The sequence below is a fragment of the Phacochoerus africanus genome, chromosome 7, assembly GCF_016906955.1.
Source record: "Phacochoerus africanus isolate WHEZ1 chromosome 7, ROS_Pafr_v1, whole genome shotgun sequence".
NCBI lineage: Eukaryota > Metazoa > Chordata > Mammalia > Artiodactyla > Suidae > Phacochoerus > Phacochoerus africanus.
Window position 1 is genome coordinate 31,126,201 of NC_062550.1, and position 14,722 is coordinate 31,140,922.

A 14,722-nucleotide genomic window follows, 5' to 3' on the forward strand; every position below is an offset into this window, starting at 1 on the left:
CCTCCTGCCAACCTTTGTAAGTGCACAGACTGCATTTCTACAAACAGCCCAGCCCAGCCCTCGGGGGCGGGGGGGGGGGGGGGGGGGGGCGCAGCAAAGGGAAGTTATTAAGAGCATATTTGGTTGGGCTGGGGAACTACAGCCAGAACCACACTCTCCCAGGGGCCCTTCAAGAAGAGACCAAAAGTCCACACAGGGGCACCTCCTACCCATTTCAGATAAGGGAATCCCAGCCTGGGGCATGATGGGATGGGGGCTTAAAACCACTCAAGAGTCAGCAAGGATGGGGGTGGAGAGGGGTTTGAAAAGCTAGATCTCATAGGAAATCCTTACCCCAATGCCCACTTGTCAAAGAAAGAGGCCTACGTTCCAGAAGGAGAGGCTGGCAGGAAGGAATCTGCAGACAGCTAACCAAGGTACAGGTGGGGCCCAGCCACCTAAGGCAGCAGCATCAGAGAGCATGAGGGACATCACCAAAGAAGCTCCCCAGCATGTGGTGTGTGGCTGCAGCAAGGATGCTAGATGGTTGACAGGTTCGGAGTTTGATGCTTTTGCCTCTGGCCAGGAGCAGCTCTAATTTTTATACCCCGAGGACATACTTGCTCCTTCCTGGCTCCCTCAGATGCCCAATGGGAGACCTTAAAGCAGCGCTCTGCTCCTCACACAGTAGAATCAGCTGCAGGGCTTGCTATCAGAGTGTTGGGCCCCAGGCCCTGCTGTCTGATTTGGTAGGCTGGGGTAGAACCCTGGAATTTACTTTTCTGCCCAGGTTGACAATTGCAACTGCTGCTGGTTTGGGGACCACAATTTGATTTAGGGCAAGGGAGGTCAGAGGGATGGTTAAAAAAAAAAAAAAAAAAAAAAGAGTTCCCGTTGTGGCGCAGCAGAAACAAATCCGACTAGGAACCATGAGGTTTCGGGTTTGATCCCTGGCCTCGCTCAGTGGGTTAAGGATCTGGTGTTGCTGTGAGCTGTGCTGTAGGTTGCAGATACAGCTCGGATCTGGCATTGGTGTGGCTGTGGCGTAGGCCAGCAGCTACAGCTCCGATTGGGCCCCTGGCCTGGGCACCTCCATATGCCATGGGTGTGGCCCTAAAAGGACAAAAGACAAAAACAAAACAAAACAAATTCCAAGAGGAGAAGACAAGGAGGAAATCCAGAGAGGAAAGGGCCTCTTTGCTGCCCTGTGCGTTGACAGTGAGTGGCTTGGTAGGAAAGGAAAGATGCTTTGAGCCGTCACATGGTCTCCATGGCTTTGCATGTATTTGCGATCACCTGATACTAATATTTTCTTTTTGTTAATCCCTTATACAGGTTACGGGTATTGCTAAGGGATTATGTAAATATATACTAAAAGCCTGGGGGAGGAGCATGCAGATAAAAGGTCCAAACAACAGTTCAACTTTCATTGTGGAGAATGGAGGTTTGCTGTGGTTTCTATTTTTCAGATATTTGTCTAAGAAAATGAGAGCTGTGGTGAACTAAATATGGTCAATGGAAGCAGATTAAATCTATTTCTGAATTCTGAGGAAGGCTGCTTTCAAAGAAACTGCTCCCTGGCAGATGTGAATGGATGAACCACTTACTAGCAATAAACGTTTCACGAAGGTTCTGCACTGGCCATTGATGTCCACAAACAATAAAAAGGAATGAACAGTTCTTTGCATTCTCTTGTGTTGGAGGCAGTTAATGTAGTTTCATTATTTCACCAGCCAAGGGGAGAAGGCTGAGATGTGCAACTGGTTTTGAATCTAGAAATCTAAGTTTTGTTTGCTACCCACCTTGGGTCCTCAAGAAAATTGAGACTTACCAGAGGAAAACACCTCTGAATGTACACAGCAAGCTTTAGCTTAAATAAGGGTCATTCTGGAAAATTAAAAATTAGGGAAAGAGAAAGGAAAGAAAACCTTCCTGGCTTTGTTTTAAGGACAGTTCATGGACCACTGGTTATACAGAGCTTCTTCACGAACACTTTCCACCTTCTCAGCCTCTTCCTAGAAGCATCCTCAAGAAGACAGCCCTGAATTCCCCAGAACCTGTGACTCATCTTGAAAAGATCTGCAATACTCTTGCCAACAGAGAAATCATAACCATGACACAAGAGGGGTCCAAATTCATGGCAGTTATCATTTATAAGGCAGGTATCCAGAAGATCCAGAAAATGCTAATGTTACTTTGATTATCATCAGAATGAAAACACAAAATGCATGTTCTTAGAGAAACGTGGGGCCTTTCTTCACTTTAAGGATGTGGCACTCTCTGTATCCTCAATGCACGAACTGGACCATCCAAAGCTTATATGCTTCGCTACTGCAATGCATCTAAAATAGCTTCTAGGTACTACCATCCGCTCACCCACACCCCATAAACCACTCTAAGTGACAGTAAGGTTGCCATTAATTGTAAGATATGTCATTATTTTACGTAAAAATACGAACAAAATGTTAATCAGAAACTGGTCATTTTAGGAGTTCCCGTTGTGGTGCAGCAGAAAGGAACCCGACTAGGAACCATGAGGTTGCAGGTTCTATCCCTGGCCTTGCTCAGTGGGTTAAGGATCCGGTGTTGCCATGAGCGGTGGTGTAGCTCATAGATGTGGCTCGGATCCTGTGTTGCTGTGGCGGTGGTGTAGACCAGCAGCTGTAGCTCGGACTGGACCCCTAGCCTGGGAACCTCCATAGGCCCCAGGTGCAGCCCTAAAGAGCAACAACCACAACAAAAAGAAACTGGTCATTTTAGAGATGTTAAACTGTGAAAAACAAAAACGCCCTGTGAGTCTTAGCAAGTGTGAAAAACAACAAAAAACACCCCATGAGTCTTAGCATGGATGGGACATCTGAGGGCACAGAGCACTGACTGAGAATTTTTGCTCTGATTTCAGTCTTGGGCGGGATGGCAGCCCTGCTCCATCGGTAGTAGCTGTGGGGCCTCAGGATATTTGTCTGATATTAACAATGCCTCTTTCTCACTCAGCCGCTGAGAGAACTAGGTAGGCGTCTCTGTTACAGCATGTGACATGCGCCTAGCCCTTGTTAGCCATCTCAGTGCTGCTGTGACTTAAATCTGGTAAGGGTGGAATCAGGAACCTAACAAATCTTAAGTGGTTTTCTTTCCTCTGAATGAGTTCACCTAGTCTCAGTTGCCAAACCTTTAGACATTGTTTGACATTAAGTGGTAAGGGCTTGGCCCCCTCAGTGCCTTAGCGCTCTGGAAATAAAATGAAATTATCTTCCAAAATGGAGTCAAAGCATCTTCTTAAAGGGAAGGATGGCTCCGAGCCCTAAGGGGCGGATGACTCAAACACAATGGCTGAAAGTTTGCATGTTGCTTTGCATGACATTTGCCTGCCACCGATTCATTTTTGCTGGAAGTGAAAATCCGCCCACCATCTGCTTCTTCCCTAGTCCCTTATGATCCCCTAGCTGTTGCGTTGGCTGCTGTTGACTGGGAAAAATAAAGCAAGAGGTGTTCATTGAGTAGTTATGGCATGAGCCTCTGTGGCTGGTTACCTGGGCTGCAGAGGGAAGGGCAATTCTGTCCCAGGCTGCATCCCCTGGCATCCCTATGGACCGTCCCACACTGCAGGTGGTCGCTGCCTCGGACACTAGGCACATCCAGCATCAGGCAGCTTCTCCTGAATGCCACCCCTGAGCACACATGTGCCTAACGGTAAATCAGATGGTTCACAGCTCAGCAAGTGGCTTATAAAATAGTTCCTGACCACCAGCAGTTCCCAAATCAAACCAGTGCAAAGCTTCTTTTTTCCTGAGTGTGAATAATTACAGGGTAGTAAACCTGAGACAAAGATTCGCTTCACTCTCACAACTGTCAAGATTAAAAACAAACATACAGGCAGCCAGTATCAGTCCATAAAAGAGGAAAACTTAGCAGTTAATCAGAGCCCTGTGGCCAGAATTCAGATCAGAGTCTACCGGCTCTGATCATTTGCTTAAACTCTGTCCTTGGATTCATGACTATTCATCCATAAGTGATAATGGACCTACATTTACGTTGGTCTGATAAAAATTCACTTAGTTGCTATTTCTTGGGACTAACTCAATATATTCGGAAACTCACTATGTTATTAGTATATAAACCAGGCAATGACCCTATATAAGATGATATCAAGTATCTATTGTTCATAGAAGAACTGAAAATACCCTAAAGAATAAGTGTTAGAGTAAGTAATCCTTTGGACAGTGAGTACAAATGCCAGCTCATACTGCTCTTAGGTTTCTACATGACATATGACCCTTAAGTGAACAACAAACCCAACCCATCAGCCATGAAACCCCAAATTCGAATCTGCATTCTGGGGCCATATTACAAATGTGACTAAGTTTTCAGAGATTCTTTTTTCTCATAGGGTAATTTGTGGGGGCTGGGGGGAAGTTGCTTTACAGCTTTAATATGGATAAAAGTACCTGTTAAGCTTTTCAAATTATTATTGAATAGCAAATAAAATACCACATGTTTATGGATGTTTAGAAGCAGACGAACCTTGTTATTTGAAAACTTTAGAGAAGGACCATGGCTCAGTGGTCAATGAATCCAACTAGCATCTATGAGGATGTGGGTTCGATTCCTGGCCTTGCTCAGTGGGTTAAGGATCCGGCGTTGCCGTGAGCTGTGGTGTAGGTCACAGATGGGCTCAGATCCTGCAATGCTGTGGCTGTGGTGTAGGCTGGTGGCTACAGCTCCAATTCGACTCCTAGCCTGGGAACCTCCATGTGCCGCTGGTGCGGCCCTAAAAGACAGACAAAAAGATAATAAATAAATATGAAAAAGGACACTAAGATAGAAAAAATAACCCAAAGATCAACCTTAGAGCAATGCTTTACTGTTTCAAAGTGTCATTCCTCATAGTGACAATCTTTAAATTGCCAGAAACTTTAGAAATTGGTATTTAGGTCAAGATCTGGTCTAGAAATTGGCACTTAAATGGGGTGGTGCAGGCAAAAGTCCAGAAGATGAATGGGACGGACTGTTCCTGGACCAGGACTGGAGCCTCTGAGAAGCAGGACTGAAGGCCTGCTGGCTGGGGTGGTGGCCTGTCAAGGAGCTCAGAGCTTTGAAGGAAACTGTTCAAAAATGAGGACAGGGTGGAATTCCCATCGTGGTTCAGTAGAAATGAATCTGACTAGTATCCATGAGAAGGAAGGTTAGATCCTTGGCTACACTTGCTCAGTGGGTTAAGGATCCGGCATTGCTGTGAGCTGTGGTGTAGGTTGCAGATGAGGCTCCCATCTGGCGTGGCTGTGGCGTAGGCTGGCAGTTGCAGCACCAATTATACTCCTAGCCTGGGAATCTCCATGTGTCACAGGAGTGGCCCTAAAATGACACACACACACAAGAAAATAAATAAATAAAATAAAATAAAAGAGGATGGGGTGTTGGGGAGGAGCTGCTTCTCGGAAAAGCATAATCTGACATACAGATACTCTGGGCATGGAAGCTGGGTTACCTTCTGAGTCCAGGTCATCTGGTGAAAGGTGCTTCCCTGGGACCAGGGGTGGGTCTGGCCCCAGGGAACAGAGCACTCAGTCACCACCTTCATCACTGGAAGTGCCAGGAAAGCAAACTCATTTCAAAAATCACAGAACTAGACACCAAGACAAAAGGTGAACAAGAGCACAAATGCTGAATCATCGATTCCGTCCTCCTCCGAACAGAAAGGAATCATCTGATCTGCTCATCTGCCTCCACCAGGCTCCAGATCCAGAACCAGGGCTGGGAGCTGGCTCCTCGGTGGCCCCTGGAAATGAGGACTCCTGCTCTGAAGATGCCCCAACCCCGGGGGGAAGAAGGAAGGAGGGGCAGATGGTGATTCCCCCTGCCCCACCCCCGAGAGGCTCATGTCTCTGATGGTCTGACTGACCTCTCTGACCGCATTCCCTGAACTTCTTGTCACCTGGCCTCCAGCCAGGCTCATCCAACAGGCAAGGGAAAGGGGGCTGGGAAGAGGGAGAAGCCAGCACACTTCCCCCCATGCTCTGCCGCGGATCCTACCCAGGGCCCCTCATCAGTGGCCCCATCCTTCTGGGCTCTGCCATAGCATTTCCTCCCAGGACCCTGCAGGCCTGGTGGTAGATACCTTCCTGGGTCCCAACACCCCTTGTTGGTTCCCTTTCCCGCCGTCATTCAACTGAGCTGGAGTCTGTCTCCTGCCAGGACCACTACTGAGAGAGGCCATGAGGTCAGCATGGCATCTTACACTCACTGCCATTTACTGAGAAAAATTGTATGTTGCAACTGAGGTATCTAGTACAGCAGAAGAGAAATCCACATAAACCTTAAAAACAAACAGACCTTCCCAAAACATCGATTTTCAAATCCCAAATACTGCTGCCTTGGCAGGTGTCTCTCCGGTCTCCAACTCTTTAGTGGGATTGTTAACTGGGATCTCCCCAGGCTCTCCCTTTTTTTTTTTTTTTGGTCTTTTTGCCTTTTCTAGGGCTGCTCCCTCAGCATATGGAGGTTCCCAGGCTAAGGGTCTAATTGGAGACATAGCCACTGGCCTACGCCAGAGCCATAGCAACGCAGGATCCGAGCCGCATCTGCGACCCACACCACAGCTCACGGCAACACAGGATCCTTCATCCACTGAGCAAGGCCAGGGACGAATCTGCGACCTCATGATTCCTAGTTGGATTTGTTAACCACTGCACCATGATGGGAACTCCCCGAGGCTCTCCTGCTTTGTAACTGGAATTCCTGGGCCACCTGAGGGATGTGGTCTTTTCTGCAACCCAATGGAGACAGGGAAGGAGAGGGGTGGGGCCTGATCTCTGCATCCCTCTGGACCCAGAGGGATGCTGAGAAGAGGCATGTCACTCAGAGGAAGGGGATGGAGGAATGCCAGCATCCTTAGACTGTAGCCCCTGCAGGAAGCCACTCATCCTCTGCAGGCATCCTGATTAGGGTCCAGTACTTTGACTGCTTCAGAACAGCAAGTCGGCCTTTAGCAAAAAGTCCTGCCAACATAGTTTGTTCCTAAAGGAGCGAGGATGTGTTTAACACATGTTAGAGCACTTTCCACAAAGTCTACAATTTAACAGAGACTAAATAAGTGATATGGCCGCACCTAAAGTAGGCACATATCAGTTATTTAAAAGAAAATTAAAACACAAGTTTTTCTTATTCTTGGTAATGCTGGACAGAGGAAGGGTTAACCATCCTCTCTCAGCCAGAAGTCCTTTCAGTAGAACCCAAAAGAGAAGAAAGTGCAGCCTACAAGCACATGCAGATAAAAGAAGGAACTCCTGGGCTTCTGGGAGGGGACAGGGCAAAGTCACCGAGCAGAAGTGGAACTAGCTGGAGAGTCCTCCTAGGTGCCTCTCATACATCCTTGTCTCTCTCATACTTTATGCACCTGCTAAGCTTTCAACGGAAATCAGGTTCTGAAGTCGAAAAAGTCTGGCTACTACTAGCTTAGGGGAAACACAGGTACACACTTTGAACAAGTAAGGAGAAGACGGTCTGTACCATTTAATACCAGCCTGAGGAGTCTTCTTTTTTTTTTGTCTTTTTTTTTTTTTGCCATTTCTTGGGCCGCTTCCGCGGCATATGGAGGTTCCCAGGCTAGGGGTCCAATCGGAGTTGTAGCTGCCAGCCTACACCACAGCCACAGCAACGCAGGATCCGAGCTGAGTCTGCAATCTACACCACAGCTCACGGCAACGCCGGATCCTTAACCCACTGAGCAAGGGCAGGGATCGAACCCTCAACCTCATGGTTCCTAGTCGGATTCGTTAACCACTGCGCCACGACGGGAACTCCTTTTTTTTCTTTTTTGTCTTTTTTTTTAAATGCATTTTTATTCAGATGTAATCTTATCCTTCTCAAGATCTAATCCCAAGCAGAATTATTTTATTTCTGATCACTTAACTTTAAAAAAAAAAATACAAAAGATAAAAATTTTAAGGCAGGCATTATATTAAAAAGAATGAGATACCAGCATTTTTTGCAACATGGATGGACCTAGAAACTATCATGCTAAGTGAAGTCAGCCGTACAATGAGACACCAACATCCAATGCTTTCACTGACATGTGGAATCTGAAAAAAGGACAGACTGAACTTCTTTGCAGAACAGATGCTGACTCACAGACATTGAAAAACTTATGGTCTCCGGAGGAGACAGTTTGGGGGGTGGGGGGATGTGCCTGGGCTGTGGGATGGAAATCCTGTGAAATCAGATTGTTATGATCATTATACAACCACAGATGTGATAAATTCATTTGAGTAATAAAAAATTAAAAAAAAATAAATAAAGGCAGGTATTAAACTTGAGGAAGAACCAGACGGCGGATTTGCTTACCTGCTGTCCCCAGCATTTGCCACATACAGCTTCCCCAAAAGACAGACCACAATCAGCGCTGTGCAGCCACCAGATATATTATATAAACTCCTCTCGCGTTCGATTTGTAGGTCCTGTGAAAGAAAACAAGGTGAGTGCTGGACTGTACGGGAACAAAGACTTTCTTGCCTGGCTCCCTTGACACAGTCCTCAGAGGCTGAATGAGCTCGAAGAAGCGACAAGAAAATCTTGAACACTGGCTTTTCTCCTGCCAGATGTAGACTTCTGGAGAGGACGCTGGTCCCAAATTATTGCTGACCAGAGACAGCAAACAAGGGATGGCAAACAGATATCATCAGACAACAAAATGAGAAGAATGAAACCCATTGTAGTCAGTGGATATTGTGGCTTGTGGAAAATTCAGTCTTTGTATGGATGACCTGAGCTGCCACGTGAAAAACAGAATAGGGGAGTTCATAATGCCAAGGGCTTGGACCTGATCAATGTCTTTAACCCCAGTCTCCAATAAATAATTTCCTTTACAGCTCGATAAGAGTGATGATTTGAAAGGCTGTGTCCTCAACTGAGGGCAGGCGGAAGTCCACCCCCGTCTCAATGATCAAAGACAGAAGCTTCCCAACTCTGCTCTGACTTTCTCTTCCCAAAACCACTACTTCCCGAGAGTGACACACATGCAGGATACTGGCCCACATTCAATGAGCACATCCCCCACGTGGGCACGTAACAAACAGACTCATATCTCATCCTTACAGTGACGCTGTGAACCTCACTGTTCAGATGCAGAAAAGTGGGGACCTTGCCCCTATTTACCTGGCTGGAGTTTGGAATCCAATCTGGTTCTCCTCTTCCAAAGCTTGTTAGTTAGTTAGTTAGTTTGCTTTTTAGGGTTGCACACGAAGCATATGGAAGTTCCAAGGCCGGGGGTCGAATTGGAGCTTAAGCTGCCGGCCTATACCACAGACACAGCAACGCCAGATCTGAGCCACATCTACAGCTCACCACACCTACACCACAGCTCATGGCAATGCTAGATCCTTAACCCACTGAGTGAGGCCAGGGATCAAACCAGCATCCTCATGGATACTATTCAGGTTCCTCACCGCTGAGCCATGAGGGGAGCTCCCAAAGCCTATTATTTATTAACCACCACCTTATCAGGTCTCCCCAAGAAAATTAAAAGTAGCTCAACATTTCTATAGACAGATGTGCATCATTCTTAAGACAGCTGTCTTTTGTTAAGTTCTGTGTCAGGGACGGAAGTGGGGATTCCGTGACTCTGAAAAAAGTGTGTTCAGTTAGGAAAAGAAACTGAATGCTGGTCAAAATAGCGCCAAACAGGAGTTCCTGTCGTGGCGCAGTGGTTATCGAATCCGACTAGGAACCATGAGGTTGCGGGTTCGGTCCCTGCCCTTGCTCAGTGGGTTAACGATCCGGCATTGCCGTGAGCTGTGGTGTAGGTTGCAGACGCGGCTCGGATCCCACGTTGCTGTGGCTCTGGCGTAGGCGGGTGGCTACAGCTCCGATTCGACCCCTATCCTGGGAACCTCCATATGCCGTGGGAGCGGCCCAAGAAATAGCAACAACAACAACAACAACAAAGACAAAAAGACAAAAAAAAACCTAAAATAAATGAATGGGATGTAATTAGACTTAAAAAAAAAAAAATAGCGCCAAACGTCCCCACTGTCATCTGGCGGTGGGACTAAGGGAGGGAGAAGGGAGGACACAGAAGAGGAGGAAACGGTGCCCGGGATGACTCTGCTGGTGCTGTTGGCTGAACGAGGGCCAGGGCACCAGCACTTTTGTGATTCTTAGAAACCCACAGAATTAGAACCCAGCTGCTTCAGCCAGCTTCCTGATGGAAACGGGTAGATAATTCAATAATCCAGCACTGACCAGCAACTGCTCTGCTCTGGAGGCCAGAGGCAAAAACACAAAGTTAGATAAATCACCAATGGAAACAGGAAGAGCCTGAGCTGAGAAAACAGATGAGAAACAGAGGCCTGGTCAACAAGTAAGCAGAGAAAAGGTACAAAAAGAGGATCTGGAGAGAAACTAACACACTGAGAATGAGCTGGGTCAAGGGGAAAGGCTGAGGAACCATGGGGTAGGGGAAAGAGGGCGGGTACGTGGGACATAGTGGTTTAGAAGCAAGCCAAGAAAATTCCAGTAAAGGGTTGGGTGGATGACAGCATCTAATGCTGCAGGCAGGAGTTTCCGTTGCGGCTTGGTGGTTAACAAACCCTTCCAGCATCCATGAGCATGTGCGTTTGATCCCTGGTCTCGCTCAGTGGGTTGAGGATCCAGCGTTGCCGTGAGCTGTGGTGTAGTTTGCAGATGCGGCTCAGATCCCGCCTGGCTGTGGCTGTGGTGTAGATGGGCCACATTTTTTCATGTGAACTTGAGTATTTTCTGCATCACGCCAATGGTTTAAGACTGTCAAGCATCATTCACAGCCTGGGAACCTCCATATGCACAGGGTGCAGCCCTAAAAAAAGCCAAAAAAATTAAAAAAAAAATTTAAAAAGCCGAAAAATAAATACTTGCAGGCAGGTCAAGGAGGAATACCGCCTTCAAAAACGACATTGGATTTCAAAAAAATATTTACAAACTCTTTACAAATTAGCTTAAAGGGACATCGTGGGGATGAAATTAAGATGGCACGGGTGAGGGGCTGGAACTCCATGACTGACAGCAGAGACCTCTGCTGCCCCTTGCCAGACCCGCACTACCTACATCAGGCCAGGCAAATGGTAATTTAATAAATGTCTGTTAAATGGGCAAACGAAGAAATTCATTTATACGAGTTCCCGTCGTGGCGCAGCAGAAACAAATCCCACTAGAAACCATGAGGTTGTGGGTTCGATCCCTGGCCTTGCTCCATGGGTTAAGGGTCCGGCGTTGCCGTGAATTGTGGTGTAGGTCGCAGACGTGGCTCGGATCTGGTGTGGCTGTGGCTCTGGCGTAGGCTGGCAGCTGTAGCCCGATTCAACCCCTAGCCTGGGAACCTCCAGATGCTGTGGGTGCGGCCCTAAAAAGACAAAAAAGACAAAAAAGAAATGCATTGACAATTGGCCTGGGTTTTCAAATGATGTTCGCACCATTCTACCGCCGCCTTAACATGAGAACTGTGTTCTGCCATTCATAAATGAGAAGCTTATAACACAAATGAAGGCTGACTGAGATAATAACTAAGCAGGATGCCACGCTTCCGATAACATGCAGTCAATTGACAAGAACGAATGAATGGTTATCGGAACCCAAGCAGGGATGGCAGGAAGCTGCAGGGTGATGAGGAGGAAGCCATAGATGCCAGCAGGAAAGGCTATCACAGGAAGAGAAAGAGGAGAAAGAAAATATCCAGATGTCACAAGTTTTGTCTGTTTACCCTCCAAACAACACATCAAACAGAACTGACAACCCTATTCACGAAGGAGTTTGTGGGTTGATTTATTCACTTTTTTGCATTCAAATAAGTAATATAAAGTTGATAGTATGATAGATTTCATCAAATTAATATAGAAACTGGTATATCAAGTGCACACCCAAACACTACTGTTTTTAATTCATTGGAAAGAACTGCTCTAACTATAAAACTCTCTCTTCACATCCAGAATCAATATTTGTTTGAATACCTAAAGTCTGAATGAAAGACAATTTTGATTGAAAATCCCTTAAGCGCCAACTATTTGTATGCTGTATACAAACTGGACTATGAATGATGTTTGACAGACTTAAACCACTGGTGCAAAAAATACTCAGACTTCACATGAAAAGAATTTCTTTAGGATTTGAACAAGATAATTCTTTTGTTTGTTTGTTTGTTTTCTTTTTAGGGATAAACCTGTGACGTGTAAATTCCCAGGCTAGGGGTTCAAACAGAGCTAAAGCTGCCAACCTAGACCACAGCCACAACACCACTAGATCTGAGCAACATCCTCGACCTACGCTGCAGCCTGTGCCAACGCCAGATCCTTAGACCCACTGAGCGAGGCCAGGGATAGCACCCTTATCCTCATGGATACTAGTCAGGTTCTTAACACACTCAGCCACAGAGAGAACTCCAAGATTATTCTGCATCATATATGCCTTATTTTCATGGTTTAGAGCACAAGAAAATCTGATCATAAAACGATTTAATCCTTTAAAAAATATCAAGATAGAGTGTTTGACCCTAAGATTTTCTGCTACAGCAGAGTTAATAGTTGCCTTCAATTTCGGGGGAAATATTCTAGTTGGCGTGCCCAGTGAGTCCCTTGCTACTTCATTAATTGTGTGAGTCAACATTTTTTTTTCATGGATTTCATCTTTCCTTTCATCTTTGCCTATGTTTCAACTACCTTCCCTCTATAGTTTTCCCGGCATAAGGAATGCTAAATTTGGCAACACTCCCACATAAACAGTGGACCAAAGTCTAGCTATTTTTGATCCAAGAAACTTTGCTAATATGTTCATGCTTTCATCACCTCCCCCCTTGGTGTGGTAGTTTATGTGTGTGCACACGCATACACACACACAGACACGCACACTTTAATTACTTGTTTCTCTCTGGGATCACAGGGATAAGGATTTGAAAGATGTGTTTCCACAGACTTCATCCCTCCTGAAGGATTCACTGACATGGAAATAGGCTCTTCTATTTCTTCTAAAACTGGGTGTAACTAGAACATATTCTAAAAATAATTGCCTCCCCCTCCCCTCCTAAGAAGCCAAAATAGCACATTTATTTTTTCCTACACCACCTACTCCTCTTTAAAAGATGTTTCATAAAATCTTAGTACTGAAAGGAACATGTAAGGGCCATCTGGGTGGTTCTTTTACTACTTGATCAAACATGATAAATGAAGTCAATAAAGACATATTTACTGTTGAATGAATGACCTAATTTTGTCAAACTCTCAACTTTTTCAATTAGCTTAAGCTTCTCACACTCTAGGTAAAAGCAAAAAACATGAAAACATACAGTCTTTTTTTTTAAACACTCAAGAAGTTTGGGTATTTTTTTTTTCAAAAGATCAAGGAAATTGTGGAAGTACGGCCCACTGCTTGGTGCTAAACAAGGACTGATCTAAACAAAGACTGATCTAGAATATTTTCCCCATTTTAGCTGTCATAAACCCCAAGACATAAGTCTAAGATAAATTACTAGCAAAACACAGGGACATACTATCATCCCTTTTCAACTATGTCCTAAAAGGATCAACTTAAATGACTCAGAAGATTCAATTAACAAGATAATTGATTTATCTGCTTAATTGCGACTCCCTCTCAAGGCTACTTTCTGCTTAGCAGGACTGATTTATCCTGTGTTGTGTCTGTCTAAACATTACATTTAAGCAAGGTTTATCTCTAAATCAAAGACTAGATCCAATTTTTAAAACCTGAGATTGTATTTTGCTCTGTTTTGTTCCAAGAAAGAGAGCAATGAAAGACAAAAAGAGATGTGTGTGTGAAATGAGAGTAATTCAGCAGGCAAGAATTGCAAGAAAGAAAATATATTGCTTGGGATCGTTGTAATTTGGTTTGAAGGTCCCCGAGATGATGCAACTCCGGGATCATTCTTTGTTTCCTACCAATTTCAGGTTGCAAAAAGAAAGCAGTATCAAAAAACAGAAAGAAGCAAGTGTTGGGTAGTTTCAATAGGACTTGGCAGCTCCCCCTAACTGGGTTAAAACATGGTTCTGAGCACACTGCTAATAGTGTCAGTCACAAATAATAAGATTCTGCATGGTTTTAGTATCTGGGTCTGATTTCGGTTTATTCTGGGAACAAGCCAATCTGTCAGCCCTGGCAATAGGAAAGGAAAAACCAGCACTGCCTAATATTGCCACCTGCTGGCTGTCAGTGGAATCACATGCTCATTCCTTCTTGGAGAAACTTCCTGTTCTACCAAAGCCAAAGACCAAAAACTCTCCAGATTAAAGACAGACAGACATACAGGTCCACTCACCACGGATATCCTAATTTTCAAAATCATAGGATAAACTATTAGTAAGCCTTGCATTTATCCTTTTTCACCACCGTGTCACTATATGATTTGTACCAACGAAGCCAAGCTGAGTGGTATTGCCAACCATTTACTGAGTGATAGGAAGATACGTGGTAGTTTTATAAGTTAAAATATTGCCATTTTTCCTCCTCTTGTAACAATCAAACTTCCAAAACATTCTTCATTGTGCCAAGAATCTATAACCACCCTGAAAAGGAAATAGGACAGAATTTTGAGATCCTGTGTGTCGGATTCAATTCCTAGAGATTGCAGGTAAGAGTTCACCACTGCTGACTTGGTTCTGATTCTTAAGAGGGCAAAGGTCTCTGCAACTATACCGACAATGGAAGCGACTTTTTTTTTTTTTTTTGAAAGTTAGAACGTTTTATTTGTTTTCAGTAAAATTGAAGGGGC

General features: G+C 45.1%; 1 protein-coding gene across 1 annotated transcript in view; it reads right to left on the reverse strand.

Annotated features, from left to right (window-relative positions):
• The window catches only part of PPM1H (protein phosphatase, Mg2+/Mn2+ dependent 1H), a 273,912-nt gene that overhangs the window by 121,622 nt on the left and 137,568 nt on the right, over nt 1-14,722 (reverse strand). The window contains exon 4 of the mRNA XM_047787110.1: nt 8,320-8,432. Within this exon, the coding sequence (XP_047643066.1) occupies nt 8,320-8,432 (113 nt within the window). The remainder of the gene's footprint in view (nt 1-8,319; nt 8,433-14,722) is intronic.